Raw genomic sequence first — 15,168 nt, 5'->3', positions numbered from 1 at the left:
GACAAGGAACGGCGGTTCTCTAGTTGCTGTCTCACCATCGACTCATAATTGGGCGATTGGGAGACCACCACCACTGCACCCCCACAAGTCTGGAGGTCCGTGAACCGCCAAACTCATAATCAGGGCCTAAGAGAGCAGAGCAGTTGTATGGTTTGTACCCTACAAGTCTGCGGTATCGTGTGGAGATGTTCATGTACTGCAGACAGTGCACTTTACAAGTTGCCTGGATCACTTCTTTATGCAACTTCTTTATTCAAATAAAGCTTTTCTTTACCTGCAAAATGACTCACTGACGATAAAAACAAGTGAAAATACACTCCCCTTCTCAAAATAGTTTAATTGCTAATACTATATGCCAGTGGTTCTTAATCTGTGGTCCAAGGCCTTCTCAGGGGGTCCTTGACAGTTTTACAAAATTAAATAATATTACATTACTAAATAAAAATTAATAAAGTGTATATACATAAGGAGGCAAACTTAAACATTTGAAAACTTCTACTATATTTCATTATGAATTAAACAAAATATTTCAGTATTTGAGCATGTGCTTAGTGTATACTTCTTTTTGTATTTGTGTGTATTGTTTTTATGTTCAAATCACAGAAATTGCTTAGGCTGGGAGTCGTCAGCTTCCAATAAAGACTCAGAGGAGATCCCGGAATTCCAGTAAAAATTCATTGAGAGTCCACAGAAGTCAGAAGGTTAAGAACCGCTGCACTATACTTTTTCTGTTAAAAATAATTTCCTTTACATAGGCTCAGTGCCAACGTCCACCATTTTTTCATTGGGCGCTTTATTTCTGATTGTGGATGGATGACTGGGTGAGTGAGTGCATGGGTGGATGAACAGGTAAGACACTTAAATACCTGGATAGTCACATTCATGATGGCAGCAGACTATTCTTTACTCGCCATGCTGCTCCTCACTGACCTATAAGCTCACCCACTCATCCATCCATGTACCCCGCCATTAGTCACTGTGGAAAGCATCAAAATCTGTATGTTATAAACCTGTAATTTGGTGGTATTTATCATACTTGACAAAATACAACTCTGCTGAGTTGCATTTTATCAGGCGCAATAAATATCACAACACTTACCAGCTCATTCGTAATGAGGGTCTTAGAGTAGCAGGTCTGTACAACAGTCGTGGCTGGCACCGATCGGGGTGGCGTGGAGGGGTGGGGGGTTACCGAGAATGAAAATAATAAAAAGATCATTTTAAAAACGTACTGTACTGCCGTGTCTCTCCTTCGTCTCTCCTTGTCGACCCTCAGCACTAGCGGAACAGAACAGAAAGCACACCCAGACTCTCTTAGCCAATCACAACACTGCAAGGCAGCATTGTGATTGGTCTGAATGCTGCGATTCGGTACTCAGCCAGGGAATGGGAGCCTGGGCATGTTCTTCACCCAGGCTGTAATGCAGCCTGGGTGGAGACCATGCTAAGTGATCATGAATGTTTGGCTTGCCCCAGGCAGCCATCTGACCGTTAATGCGCACTTAAAAAGGGTGCTCACCACTCCCCCTGCTCCTGTATCAGAGCAGCCCTGCCTGCCCTGCAAAGCTACAGCAGCAGGACAAAATAAAAAGATAATAGCCTCGAGTTATTATCATTTTATTTTTCCTTTATTTCGCTGCAGCTCCGCAGTGTGGCGACGCTCCTCGGCCTAAGCGGAGAAGCCGCCACTGCTGTACAATTTAGCCTAGTGCAAGGTTTCCCAAACTGTGGGTCGCAACCCACTGCTGGTTCACAAGCTGATTTTTTAGAGGGTTGGTAACATGAGAGCAAAAAAAAAAGAAAGGTGTCTTTAAATTTTGTGTTTAATTTGTCACATTTGCCAGTGCTTCAAAGACAGAGGTCAAACGTCAGGCTATGTCTTTTGATAAATTGCTGCCAGATTGGTGTTACTTTTCTTGCCCTGACTGCAAAGTGAGAGGAGTTTTATCAAAAATATGTGACAATCTTGCTGGAGTTTAGGGAATGTAAAATTAAAGGCTCTGGGATGTAGTGCTTTTCCAACACACAACAAAATGTAGGTACCTGTTAATGAACTGTATACATTCAGCAGTTAGAAAAGAAAAAAATGAAGCACATTTTGTTTTTGATTCTGAACTGTCCATTGAACAGAGATAAATTAATAGGATAAAAGGACAGGATAAAAACAAATCAAGACACATCACTTGGTGATACACAAATGATAAAAATTCACAGAAACCCGCACATGATCATTTGTGTGCTGTATAGTCCTATCAGTTCAACTTTATGTCTGTGCACAGTTAGTGGACATTTCAATTGAAAATGGTCTGTTTGCGAATGACAATTTACTACCACATGAAGCTTTAGTTACATTAAAAAATCGCCCCTCTTCATGTTGGTTTAAGGTAGGTAGGCGGGTCACGAAGGTTTGTCATTCTAAAAAGTGGGTTACGGTTCTCAAACGTTTGGGAACCACTGGTAGTCAGTATTCTCTGCAGCATTGGCTTGCTTACTGCTTAGTAGTTACATAAATGTGCAAAGGTTTTCAACTGAAATCGAATGAGGTTACAAGTTATTTATGTGTATCAGGCTATTAGAGGTTTTAACAGATAAATGCATGGTAGATTTAGTTATTGCCTTACCACACAATAAGTTACAGTGTGTCATATGCAGTGCATGGTATTTAGTTGAACGTGTTACTTTAAACTTGTAGTACATTATTCATTTTTTAATGCATTTTAGTGGTGCTTTACATACTACCAGAAACTTCTTAGTGCATTGAAGTTGTATCCATTTGACATGTTATCAGTCCATCCACATGATGAAAACATGAATGGACGAAGATGTGAGTCCCCAATGTCTTATCATGTTCCACAGCTGGTCTTATGATGGAGCATAATTTGTCTAGAAAACCTCTTGATAGCCCAGGATACCACAGCTGGTACAATGAGTGTGCAGGTGACTGGGCACAAGGAACTAAATAGTTCAATTACTTGCAATCATGTATGAGTATCACAAGCGCCCTTTTATCCGAGATATGTTGAAGGCACGAGTGGTGAAGTGGAGTGGCTAGGCAGGGCATGATGGCTTCAATAGGGCCCAGCTGGGGAGTAGAAATATGGAGAAGCTGTAGAGATTTTCAAACCCCTTCGTGGAGGGTGCATAAGTAATGACCCCAGTAAATAAAATGAAAAATCTGGTAACTTCTGTAGCATGTTAGAGTATAGCAAACATACCATGCAATGCAACATACTAGTAATTTTTCTTATGATCCATTCATCTGCATTCTCTGGTGTTTGTGTTCTTTCTGTCTGTTGATGAAAAGGGGTTAAGTGTACAAGTAATATAAACATTTGCAAGAAGTAACAATAAAGAACAAGATTGGATTTAAATTGGGGACCATATATTTCCTACTCAAAGTCCCAGTTGGAGATAATTTAACTGGTCTAATTGATGATGTTTTTTCCATAATTGTTGAGATCTTCCATGCAGTTGGATATAAAGTGTGAAACAAGTTTATTTATTCAGCACTCTACCATACTCTTGATTGTGTTCCTTTGTTTACTATTTTTGGTGGTGTTGCCTTATTTACCTGGGATTTACCGTTTAGCTACTTTACTCCTTGAGTTCTGGAATTAGTTGAGTGGTGGACTAAAGAATAATTCAGGTAGAAATTGATGTTTCACCCTTGTCAGATATTTTGTGAATGCAACTATTTTTCCTTTGTTCCAAGTCTGGGGAGTTCTGTCAGATTACAATTGTGTGAAATTCATATAGAAAACCAGGCTTTTAATGTTTTGATGAGCATAAGACGCCCGCTTTTATTATTTATTGCAGTAGTGTGTGTAGAGCTTGATTTCCACAGTTTGGTTGCCTGGTTTGTTAATAATTTCCCCCCTACATGTGATTAAATGGGGTACAGAGAGAAGTTCTTAGGCTGGTCTTAGATGTTGGTTCGGCTAGACCTTTGTAATTTAGGAAAGGAGGAATTGTGAGTTCGGTTTGTGCATTGCCCTATATGCTGTGCGCAGGGGCTTGAATACAGTTCGGTAACCAATCAGTAGCAGCATGGTGCATTTTGAGTGGGGCTGACGTTTTTTTTTATTTCATGTAAAGTTGGCTTCTGGCTGCTGAACCTCTGACATACCGCAGTCTGTGCACTAAGTTGGCAGGAAAACCAATGGAAAGTTGATGTGCCTCATGAGACCTTACTATTGTAATTGCTCCGATTATGAGAATTTTTCTTTTGAGGCATCTGAAGTAATACAGTTATAAATGTGCTTGAAATAAACCAGTTCATTTGAGTTACCACAGAAAGTCTTTGTTCATGTTGGTGCCAATAATTCTTGCTACTTTGGCTCGAGTTTGGTTTAGCCCTTGAGTGGGTAGCCAGGGGAGGAGAGAAGAAACCACTTGCTACACTGTATTGATTTTGTCTTGTTTGGATTTATTTTATATTGTCATGTGAGATTCATTGACCTCCTTCTTAATGGCTTTCAGTTGGAGCTTTGGACTCAGTTGCAGTTTTTGCTCAGCTGATTTGAGTTTTGTTTGCATATTAGTAGTATGTCTCTAGACAATCTTTGTAAAGGTGCTATCCATTAGGATATATGCTTAAAAGAGGTGGTAGAAATGTGGAGCTCTGTGTGACTCTTCATGGTAGCGGTTGCGGTTTAGAGGGCAGCATGTTCAGAGAGAGTAGTTGTGACTCATACAAGTGAATAGATGGTTTCCATTTTGCTGTTTTGTCAAGAACTCCCATTTGTTCTAAGTGGTGCATGACGCAGTTGTTGGTAATAGTGTCACAAGCCTGTCTATTGAAGCAAATCTTTTTATGGTAAAATCAGCGTTTAAGCATGAAGCATGGTACTTAGGACTGTGGGGTCTGATTGAGACTGGAGTGCAGATCCTACAAAATTATGTGGAAAGGGTGGAAAATATAATTGGAACAGCACAACCATGCACAGTGAAATGTTGAGCTTTTAAATAAGTGCAACACACTTGCCTCTAGGTCCAAAATCAAGCATGTAACCTCTAGACCATATCTCCTCCCTTAAGTTTGACATGGGTTATTTGCTGAATGTCCTACAAATAAGCTTGCACTAACAGTCTAGAATTAGAAGTAGACCGATTTTGGCTTTGATGAATTCACTTTTAGAGCAGTTCTGTGATGAAATAACCTGACTTGCACCAATATTGGATTTTTCACCTGCAGCTCCTTGCCGTGGAAGTTAACACTCCTGAGAAGTTCAGTTCCACAGCTGACATTATGATTTACCTTTTGGACACTAACGACAATATCCCAAAGTTCTCCTCTGAATACTACATAGCCAGAATTCCAGAGAATTCCCCAGGAGGCTCCAATGTTGTGGCAGTGACGGTGAGTATGAAAAACATAATGCGCAGTGAAATAGATGAAGCAATAGATAGTTCAGCCATATCTTTCAGTACTTTGTGGAATCGATTTTTTGATACTGTTGGTTCGTGTGGATATGAACATGTTTTTATCAAATTTGGGGCACCATCTGCGCCCACCAGGACAGCATCCAAATGAGTTTACTTATGTGTGGTTAAATTTCACCTTCCCTTTCCCTACATTAGTGATAGCACCTCCACAGGTGAGAAAAAGCCACACCCATGTTATCTTCATTTTGACTGGTGACAGTATTACAACAAGAGATATACTTTGAACAGCAAGGTCTTCATGCAGCTATGCAACCAATCTTCCTCCCTTCCATAGTTTTATTAAGTGCACAAGGTTTTATGTTCCCCTTACGGGAGTGTATTTGGATGCTACCATACATGGGCAAGTACGGCAACAGTGTGTGTGTGTGTGTGTGTGCGCCCGAGCGTATGTATTTGTGTTTGCGTGCCAGTTTGTATTTAACTGAGTGCCTGAATGTGGTCTGCACAACTCTGGTGTAAATAAGAACCTTTTGTTCTGTTAATCAAGGAGATAGAGAGGAACTAGAGTAGCTATTTCGTTTCCCCTGGGATATAGTGGTTAATTAAAGAGAACTAGCTATGTCAGTATGCTATGTGTTTGCATGGGAAACCATTTGGTTTAGTATGAAGGCCCTCACCCACCAACCTAGTTGGTGGCATGCTTCATCATAGGGCCCCACCCGAGGCACCGAGTGCGCCTCAGGTGTGCTGCGATGCCAGATGACTGCGGAACGGGTTTTTGGAAGGTGCTGTATCAGGTGTGTTGCGTGAGATTTTCGAATTCTGTCCTTGGGGTCCCTAATGGTTACTTTATTGGTGGGCCCCAGGCAGAAGTTAAAAACAAAGGCTTGGGACGTGTAGGTGTTGACTTATGGTCTCCCACGTCCAGTGTGGTCGACTTGTTTCAGCCAGGCCTTTTTATTAAACTGGCTTTCTTCAGGACCTATGTGTGGGGGTGTTACAGGGATCTATGTGATTATCAGGGCCCTGTATGTGAAGCACGCTCTAAGGTGCTGATATATGTAAGAGGTATTTCCTCTCAGTTTGTACCTGTAAAGGATAAAAGGACAAACAAGACACACATAAAGTTAAAAAACACAAAATTGTCAACCACGCACATGGGTGGGTTAGCGCCTGGTGCCTAGACGTGTGAGCGAATAAGGCGAGGTGTAGGCACTTGTGACGGAACGTGGCAATTGCCGGTTTGGTATATGCGCTACAGGTGCTAGTACCTAGCTGCGTAAAATCAATGTGTAAATGATCTACAAGTAGGATGCTTACTCCTGTCTACAGAGGACAAAACTCCCTGGACTTCTGCCGGAGGGCCGGGACTTATTAGCACACTGGAAGTGGAGAAAAAGGAGAAAAAGGTAATGTCTAAAAAGGAGGGGAGGTCACACGCTGCTAGCGGTAAAGTGCCATCGGTACCTCGATGGGAAGCATTTTTGCCCCCAGCGTGGCAGGACTCTATGTCTACCACCTGGAACTCACACACATCCTGTCAACAAACCAGCCATTTAAAGACTCAATGGTTTTCTGGCGTTGGTACATCGACGACATCCTCATGGTATGGACCGGCACTGAGGAGTCGCTACACCATTTCCATTTAACTTTATGTGTCTCTTGTTTGTCCTTTTATCTTTTACAGGTACAAACTGAGAGGAAATACCACTTACATATATCAGCACCATAGCCCGTGCTTCACATACAGGGCACTGATAGATCCATGTAACACCCCCCACACATAGGTCCTGAAGAAAGCCAGTTTAATAAAAAGGCCTGGCTGAAACTATTCGACCACACTGGACATGGGAGACCATAAATCAGCCCCTACACGTCCCAAGCCTTTGTTTTTAACCTCTGGCTGGGGCCCACCAATAAAGTAACCGTTAGGGACCCCAAGCACAGAATTTTAAAATCTCACGCAAAACACCTGCACAGCACACTCACCTTCCCAAAAAACCCGCTCCGCAGTAATCTGGCGTCGAAGTACACCTGAGGCGCACTCGGTGCCTCGGGTGGGGCCCGATGATGAAGCATGCCACCAACTAGGTTGGTGGGTGAGGGCCTTCATACTAAACCAAATAGCTTCCCATGCAGACACATAGCATACAGACATAGCTAGTAAATAAGAACCTAGCATTATGATGTCAATTGTTGCCATATTGTGGGCATCCAGGTCATGATGGTACTAACTCTTAATGAGGTGCTGGTGGGGCATAATGTGTCATTTACTGCATACTGTGGGTTTCAATGACATGTGGGTACCAACAACTTGTATAATGCTGAATCTGGCATATTGGGGCTAATTTCTAATTTTGCAGGTGATGAAGGCTTGAAGCGTTCTGCCCCTGACATAATATTGACACTGACACTGACATGATTGAGGTGATTCTGGGCATCCATTGCACGATGATGGCATCTTCTGCTATAGTGCAGAACCTGGCATAGTAAAATTAATTCCTGGCACTTTGTAAATCTTGACATTCTTGGGGTGGCCCTGCCCATGGAATTGTGCTGACTTTAGTCTAATATTGAGAATTTCTGGCATAATGCAAACATCTTTGGGATAAGACTGAGTTTCTCATCCCTTCTATTATCATGCATAATGGTGGTTATTCTTGGATTGTTGTGTACATTCAAGGCATAAGATGATACATAGTCTTGCAAGGCAGAATCGATGGAAGTGGCATGTGTTTTTTTCCAAAAATAAACTTTGAACTAAATAAGCATTCACATTTCAAGGCTGGAATTCAGTTTGTTTCATGAAAATAATGTGTTTGTTTAGAAGATCTGAATTTAGTTTTCCCCAAAATAAAACCATTGCATAATCTCTTGTTTTGCGGGTAGACATATTATAGAGAAACTGTGATAAAAAAAATCCACCATTTTGCCTAAATCTCATTAAAACTGTCCTTGGATTGGGTTAAAGCCCAATGCCCAGGGCTTTAAGAGGGATGAAAAAGTGGGAGATCTCTAAAATTGGTGTTGCCTGTGTAATTAGGGTGTGACTAAACATGCAAACTGAGTGGCATATGTACAAGGGCCTATTGCCACCACAACGTCACTTTTTCTGACGTTGTGGTGGTGTTAGGGGCATTTCCTTATTTACTTAGCATGGCTTAGCACTGCCTTGTAAATAATGCCCCCTTTCACGTTATGCTTAGTGTGAAAGGGGTGGACAGTGGGTGTTGGGGTGGGCGGTCCACCGCAACACCTATTGATTTGGACTTTACTCCCTATGTACATGGCAGCGTACATAGGGGGAAGCTCCAAAATTAAGACCAGGAAAAACCTGGTCTTAAGTTGGCGAAACAAGGAGAAATGCATTATTTCTCCTTGTTTTTGCTTTTTCCATGTGTGCTGCTTTGTGCAGCACTCATGGAAAAAGCAAAATGCCATGGATGATTAATGTACAGGAAGGTCCCCCTTCCTCTACATAAAAAATCTGTAAGAAAAAAAATTGGGGACTTACATGTCTGCTGCATGAAGCAGCACAGGTAAACGTGACAAAATGGCATTTTATGATTGTTTATGTGCAGGAAGGGACACCTTCCTACACATAAACTATCCTCCCCTGCACACAGACACCCTTGCACTACGGTGCAAGGGGGCCTGCGTTGGCGCTACACTGCTAAGTATCGTGCCAGGCAGGGGGAAATGCATGGATGCACCATAGCCGCGTAAATATGGTGCAGCCTTGCATTTCAGAAGTGGAGGAGTGAGGCGTTAAGTCATTATGGCTAACGCCTCACTCTGCCACTTCACTTCTACAGATCCCCCCCAAATTTCTGTGATGCCTGTACTATGAGCTTTCTGTTACAACTAGATATATCACACCACAACTGCCATACACCTATTGACTTTGTCAATGATGGTTAGCTAATAAAGATAAAGTGCATTACAAGAGTAATAAACGACATGGAATACAAAAGACACAACATCATAGAAATGCCTAACACCCTTGGGCAATGCAATATTAAGTGAGGAATGCAATATAAACAGGAACTAGATCACTGTAATTGATTACATTACAATCATTGTAAGAAATCGATTGGTGTTTTTACCAGTAAGGTTAAGGACAATGATACAGAGCCTGATAGGGACCCGTTTCAATGCCTATTTTTAAATACTACCCAGTCTGAGACCTGTATGGACCCGGCCCACAGAAAGCCCTGACAACACCCTGGGACAGTTGAAGTTTGCTTGGCACACCATGAAAGTACTGGAATGTTTCATGAGTGCCTCTTCTAGTCCTACATCTTTTTTAGCAAATTGGTACTGTAAAATGCATTATGTGTAGCATTTTTTCTCAAAATGCTCACAAGTGGAGAATCCCTCAAACTTCCGAGCAGTAGGTCCATCTTACTCGCTTTGCCTGCTTGATGCAATTTAAAGTTGACACTTACGAACCACGACTATTAAAGATCACCAGCCAGCTTTTGTCCTTTGTCATACTGGTGAGAGAAATGTATATATGGTCTCTCAGAGGAAATCATACTTAAAGCTGCTAACTCTATGAATAATAGGCCTCATCCTGACTTCCCTGTGCAGTTATGAGGTGCTGGGATGATAGCAGGAATTAGACGGCACAGGAGAAGGGAGACACAGGGAGAGCCACTCCCAGAAAAGCTTGAGTGGTGGAGGAAGTCCAAGGGAATACAAGGAGACAGTGTGGAGTATGGGCAGGGAGGACTCAGCATGGTGGGGGAGATCTAGAGTACAGAACAGGAACAGCATCTGTCTCTCTTTTTGCCATCGCCATGCCTCGCAGTAGCGGAAACAGTTTCAGACTAACGTAAAAACCTACAAATAGTCGGGGGGTGGGGGATGAAATCCCGCAATTTGATTTTGCACAATTATGTTAAATTCTGCAAAAATTAAGCGCAATTACACGAACTGCAAAACCGGCATTTAGGACTATATTTCAATGCGAAATGGGAACCCTTGTATGATTTGGAAGTGAGGACTCATTTCACACTGCACAATATAACACAAAACGCATTAGTGCCATGACCACCAGCCGCTGTCGTTTTGGTTGTTTGTTGCTCCTAGGTTAAATGTTGCAGCAAATGCATCACAATTACACCAAATTTCATAGTGACGTTATTTCTGGAATTACGTGACATGCGTGAGATTACACCTGGGTGATGGAAATTTCGCCCAGACCTCTCCAAAAGCTGTGGCTCTTTCGTTAAAAAAAATTTACTTTGCAAGCTTCAAACTTCCAAAGTACATAAGGTTTTAAAAAATCAAAAATGTGAGTTGCTCCATTTTTCAATTCAGAACCACTCTGCTTTTATGACAAAAACTTAAGACTGAAAGACTACTCACTCTACACTCTCAGGGGCATATTTACAATTACTGGTGCATCCCTTCAAATGAGCAGGGATGCCCCAGTATTTGTGCGCCATGCCTCCGCCACCCATGATGCGCCGCATTTACAATGCGGCGCACCATGGGGCAAAAACGGCACAGATGCGTGACGCATCTGTGCCGTAAAGGTATCGCATTGCTGGAGTTGCGTTGCATGCGTGACGCAGCTCCAGCAATGCTCTGGGGGGCCCATTCTACTAATGCTGCGTTAAGCCTTACGCCTGCTTCAAGCAGGCGCAGGGTTTTGACGTAGCATTGGCCTAAAAGTGACTGAGTGAAATCGCCCCCCCCCCCGTGCACCAGAACGCCTCCTTAAGACGCAGGGCTTTACAACGTGACGCATCTCCCAGATGCGTCACGTTGTAAATAGTCTGCACCATGGCGCATCTTACGCTCCGCCGCTGCATCACAAAAGTGACGCAACGGCGGCGCAAAAGAGGCGAAAGGGGCTTGTAAATCTGCCCCTAAATACGAGCAGTGCAATAGTACCTTTGAACAAGCAGTTTAGGATTACATTTGATTACATTGTTTATATGCTCCTTACATAACATCACAGTGGAGAGCAGTTTTAATTGTCTACAAAGAAATCATTTTTCAAATGTATCCATCAAGTGAATGCTCTCTGTATTACATTTACCTCTGCTATTTGCAATATATGCACTGCTTACCGTGTAATATTTGTATTTGTCTGTTGAACTGTGCATTACCTCAGCCATGTTTTGCTTGGTTTGGAGGTGTCAAAAAGTTAAATTTGTTTCTTGCATTTGCTACTCAATATAAATAAAATATATAGAAATACACTGTAACTGGGAGGTATGTGCTATATCCCAAAAGGTATTCTGAACAGCGCAGTTATAGAAATATGTTTACGTTAAAGAATGCTTATAAGGAGGAAAGTGAACAACGGCATTGAAGTGGCCCTAAACCTGCTGCCTTAAAGCCTTTAATGAAGTGGCTGACCATGCCCTATAACCGTAGCCAGTATGACCTTCTCATACTCTTCCTCGATTCCTTATTCTAGGAGGTTTATCTTTTGTGAACCTCTTTAGCGGCCACCCCTCCCACAACCTGTCTTCCATATCTATTGAAACTGAGTACTTCCTTCTATAAACCCCAACCTCCCTTCATGCACTTCCAGTTTTTTTCTCATGCTCTTCAAGGGTTTGCCTTATTTAGGGGACAATCGCTTTGGCAATCTTGTTTGCCATCAGGTTGTGTTCTTGGGCCTCCCTGGTTTTATAGTGCACTACTTTGTGATTTTTTTTCTTTATGTGCTGTGGTGAACCTTATGCCATGTTACAAGATAGAGACCCTTTATGTAAACAAGAACTAGAAATGCAATAGGTGTCACATTTTTGGGAGTTAGAGCTATTGGTGATGTAATTGGCAATGTCTTTTAATAATGGTGGGGCATATTATCAAGCCTGGGCAATAAAATTATCGCTGCTTTATCGGCAGGAAACTGCTGATACAGTGGGGATAATGGGCTTGATAATATGCTCTATGGAATTCCAATCGAAGCTCATGTCAAATGTGAAGGACATCTAGCATGAGCTTCGATTGGAATTCCATAGAGCATATTATCAAGTCCATTATCGCGCCTTTATCGGCAGTTTCCTGCCGATAAAGCGGCGATAATTTTATCTCCCAGGCTTGATAATATGCCCCGTAGAGCTTTGGAAAATATGCAAGGGATAGAGAAAGACTGAGCATACCCCAGCAATATCTGTCTTTTTACCAACCCCCGCCCCCAGCCCGAAACTCCCGAAAGGGTGATTCGGTGAGGCAGCAAATTCAGCTATTTAAGGAGCTGCTTCAGACTAGAATCAAACCTGTCTTTTCTTCGCCAACTAGTCAACATTACACATTCACCTACCGTCCACCTCCTGCCTCCAACTGCCGGCAAGGACTGGTTGGGGGAGGGGGCGGAAAAAAACGAGATGAACATAGCTGCCAAGGTTTTAGATTGCTTATGTGTGACATTTTTTACAGTTTCAGTGTAATTATGAGTGACATTTGACGACTAAAAGTCAAGCACCAAAAACAAGGGAAACTAATATCAAAATTACACCCATTTGAGCAAGGAGAATCTCTAAGATCTAAAAACAGCTTCAAAGCACCAGACATCCTTGTAACCTGATCTTACTGCAGACAGTGACTCACTGTGCAATGCAGAGAGGTCTGAGCTGTAACTTTAGGCTGAATGACGAGTTCCTAAAAGTAAATTAAATTAGGAAGCCAAGGTAAAGAAGAATATATAGTGGCCAGGTTTTCACTTTGCTTATGTGACAGTTCCATAGGTTCACTGTGTACTCATGAGTGACATTCTAAAGCAAAATGTGTGACACTGAGTTTATTGTGACACAGACAGACACATGGCATTGATGCTCAGGATCGGCATATAGGTAATTTATAGGAATCCTTTACTATGTGGCACCTGTTCCTTTGATTAGGTTATGTTACTGTGAAGACCCCTATACGGTGCTACCACAGACAATCCTAGTTAAACTAGAGTGAATAAAATACCTAACACCTGCAAGCAACCAAATCGCATCACACAATATTAAACAATGGTCTCTTTTGTTTCACACAGATGAAAATAGTGCTATGGTGCCATGACATGCCATGATGGCTGAAAGTGCTGTACAAATACCAGTGATTTTAAGCAATGTGAAACACAATCTTCATAGCGTTCTAGTATCCCAGTTTCATCTGTGATCTAGGATTTTTCTTTGAATTCTGAGACTTGGAGTCCTGTATTTTAATGGAGCGAGCAAGACTACAATTCCTAGAATTTAAAGAAAAAATCCAGACTTGAGCACCACCTCACACTTGGACCACGAAGAAAAAAAAAATGGTAGGACTGAATCTTTGTTGTTCTCTCACCCTCTGCTGATTTAGATTTGTTATTTAAGAGTCATACTACCTGAAACCCTGTTTTTTTCATTTTATATAGCACAAACGAAGTATTGGAGTAGGGTGCACAAGCACCACCAGTTTATCTTGACCACCTCTTACATTACAGAAGCCACTTTTCTTTTTTAGCCCCCGTGAGATTAACCCCTTCTGTGCTCATGACGGAGCCGCTCCGTCATGAGCCTCGGTTGAGCTGTGCTCATGACGGAGCGGTTCCGTCATGGCCCGCTCGGCGTGCCTGCGCGGCGCGAATTTCGCGACTGTACGGCGCGTTCCATTGAGCGGGCGCGTTCGTGACGGAACCGCTCCGTCACGAGCACAGCTCAACCGCGGCTCGTGGCGGAGCGGCTCCGTCACGAGCATGCGAGCGCTGCTCGACCCCCCCGCCCCCTTAGCGCTTCGGCAGAATTCCCGCCGCAGCGAAGGGGTTAAGTGATTTGCCCAGAAACACAGGATGCTGAGACTACAACTCTAACAGATGTTACCGACAGGAACTGAGCGTGAGAAAGACATGAGGCTCACTGAATTAGATTACATTAGATGTGCGAGGGCTTTGGAGGGAGCTGTAACAAAGCCTGCTTCGCAACGATGTTATATAAAAAGAATGCAGGGGGGTTAAGAGACCGGCTCATCTCTCCTAAGTGCACCAATCATATTTATGGGATTTTGTAAGGCAACTGTAGCCTGTTATGGGTTAAACTCAGATTAAACTATGGCCCAATAGCCGTGACAATCCTTTGTCAGCTACCATTACAGGTCGCCACTTATGCCACTTTCTCCTTGTTGTCCTTGTTGATGGTGACAGCCAGCACTTTGCGCCGGTGCATCTCTCACCAATCTTGTGTTCTATAGCCCAAGCAGTAACGTAAGGGTGATGTGACCAGCAGCCGTGGTCGGCAGTAGGATTTCTTGCAGGGCAGTGACGTGGGGAGGGGGAGGGGCAGGGTGGGGGATCCTGAAGCCACTCCGTGGATATGCATAAACGTGCTACAGTCATTGCAAAGAAAATAAAATACCGATGTTGATATAAAGGATCAGCTGCTCTGTCCTTTGATATTTTCCCCAACAACATCATAGCCGGAGTGATAGCTAAAGGCATTCCAATTACAAAGGATAAGAACTTCTCTAAATCAGTAATAAAGCATTGAAGTTTGGGACAACTATAGAAGATATGAATACTATCAGCGTCGTCAGCACTATATCTAAAGCACTTGCCGTCGTTCCCTCCACCCCATTTCACCATTCGGATCGGAGTATAATATAAGTCAAACAATGTCTTAAAAAATTGTGCTTTTAGATTTGCCGACATTAGTGCCTCCTTGGATAGTAGTAATAAATCATTTATATCTAATTCTTGATCTTCTAATGTACCCACCCATTTTGTCCTTACTTTATCTAAATCGTCGCTCCGATCACTAAGTAAGAGTTAGTAAAATGTTCCAATTTTAACTA

The 15,168-nt window shown here is 42.6% G+C and overlaps 1 protein-coding gene across 1 annotated transcript in view; it reads left to right on the top strand.

Annotated features, from left to right (window-relative positions):
• The window catches only part of CDHR1 (cadherin related family member 1), a 553,828-nt gene that overhangs the window by 306,839 nt on the left and 231,821 nt on the right, over positions 1-15,168 (top strand). The window contains exon 13 of the mRNA XM_086920154.1: positions 5,195-5,359. Within this exon, the coding sequence (XP_086776280.1) occupies positions 5,195-5,359 (165 nt within the window). The remainder of the gene's footprint in view (positions 1-5,194; positions 5,360-15,168) is intronic.

Source organism: Lissotriton vulgaris, chromosome 5 (genome assembly GCF_964263255.1).
Source record: "Lissotriton vulgaris chromosome 5, aLisVul1.2, whole genome shotgun sequence".
Lineage (NCBI taxonomy): Eukaryota > Metazoa > Chordata > Amphibia > Caudata > Salamandridae > Lissotriton > Lissotriton vulgaris.
The sequence above is the reverse complement of the archived record's forward strand: the minus strand, read 5'-3'. Positions and strand labels throughout refer to the sequence as shown.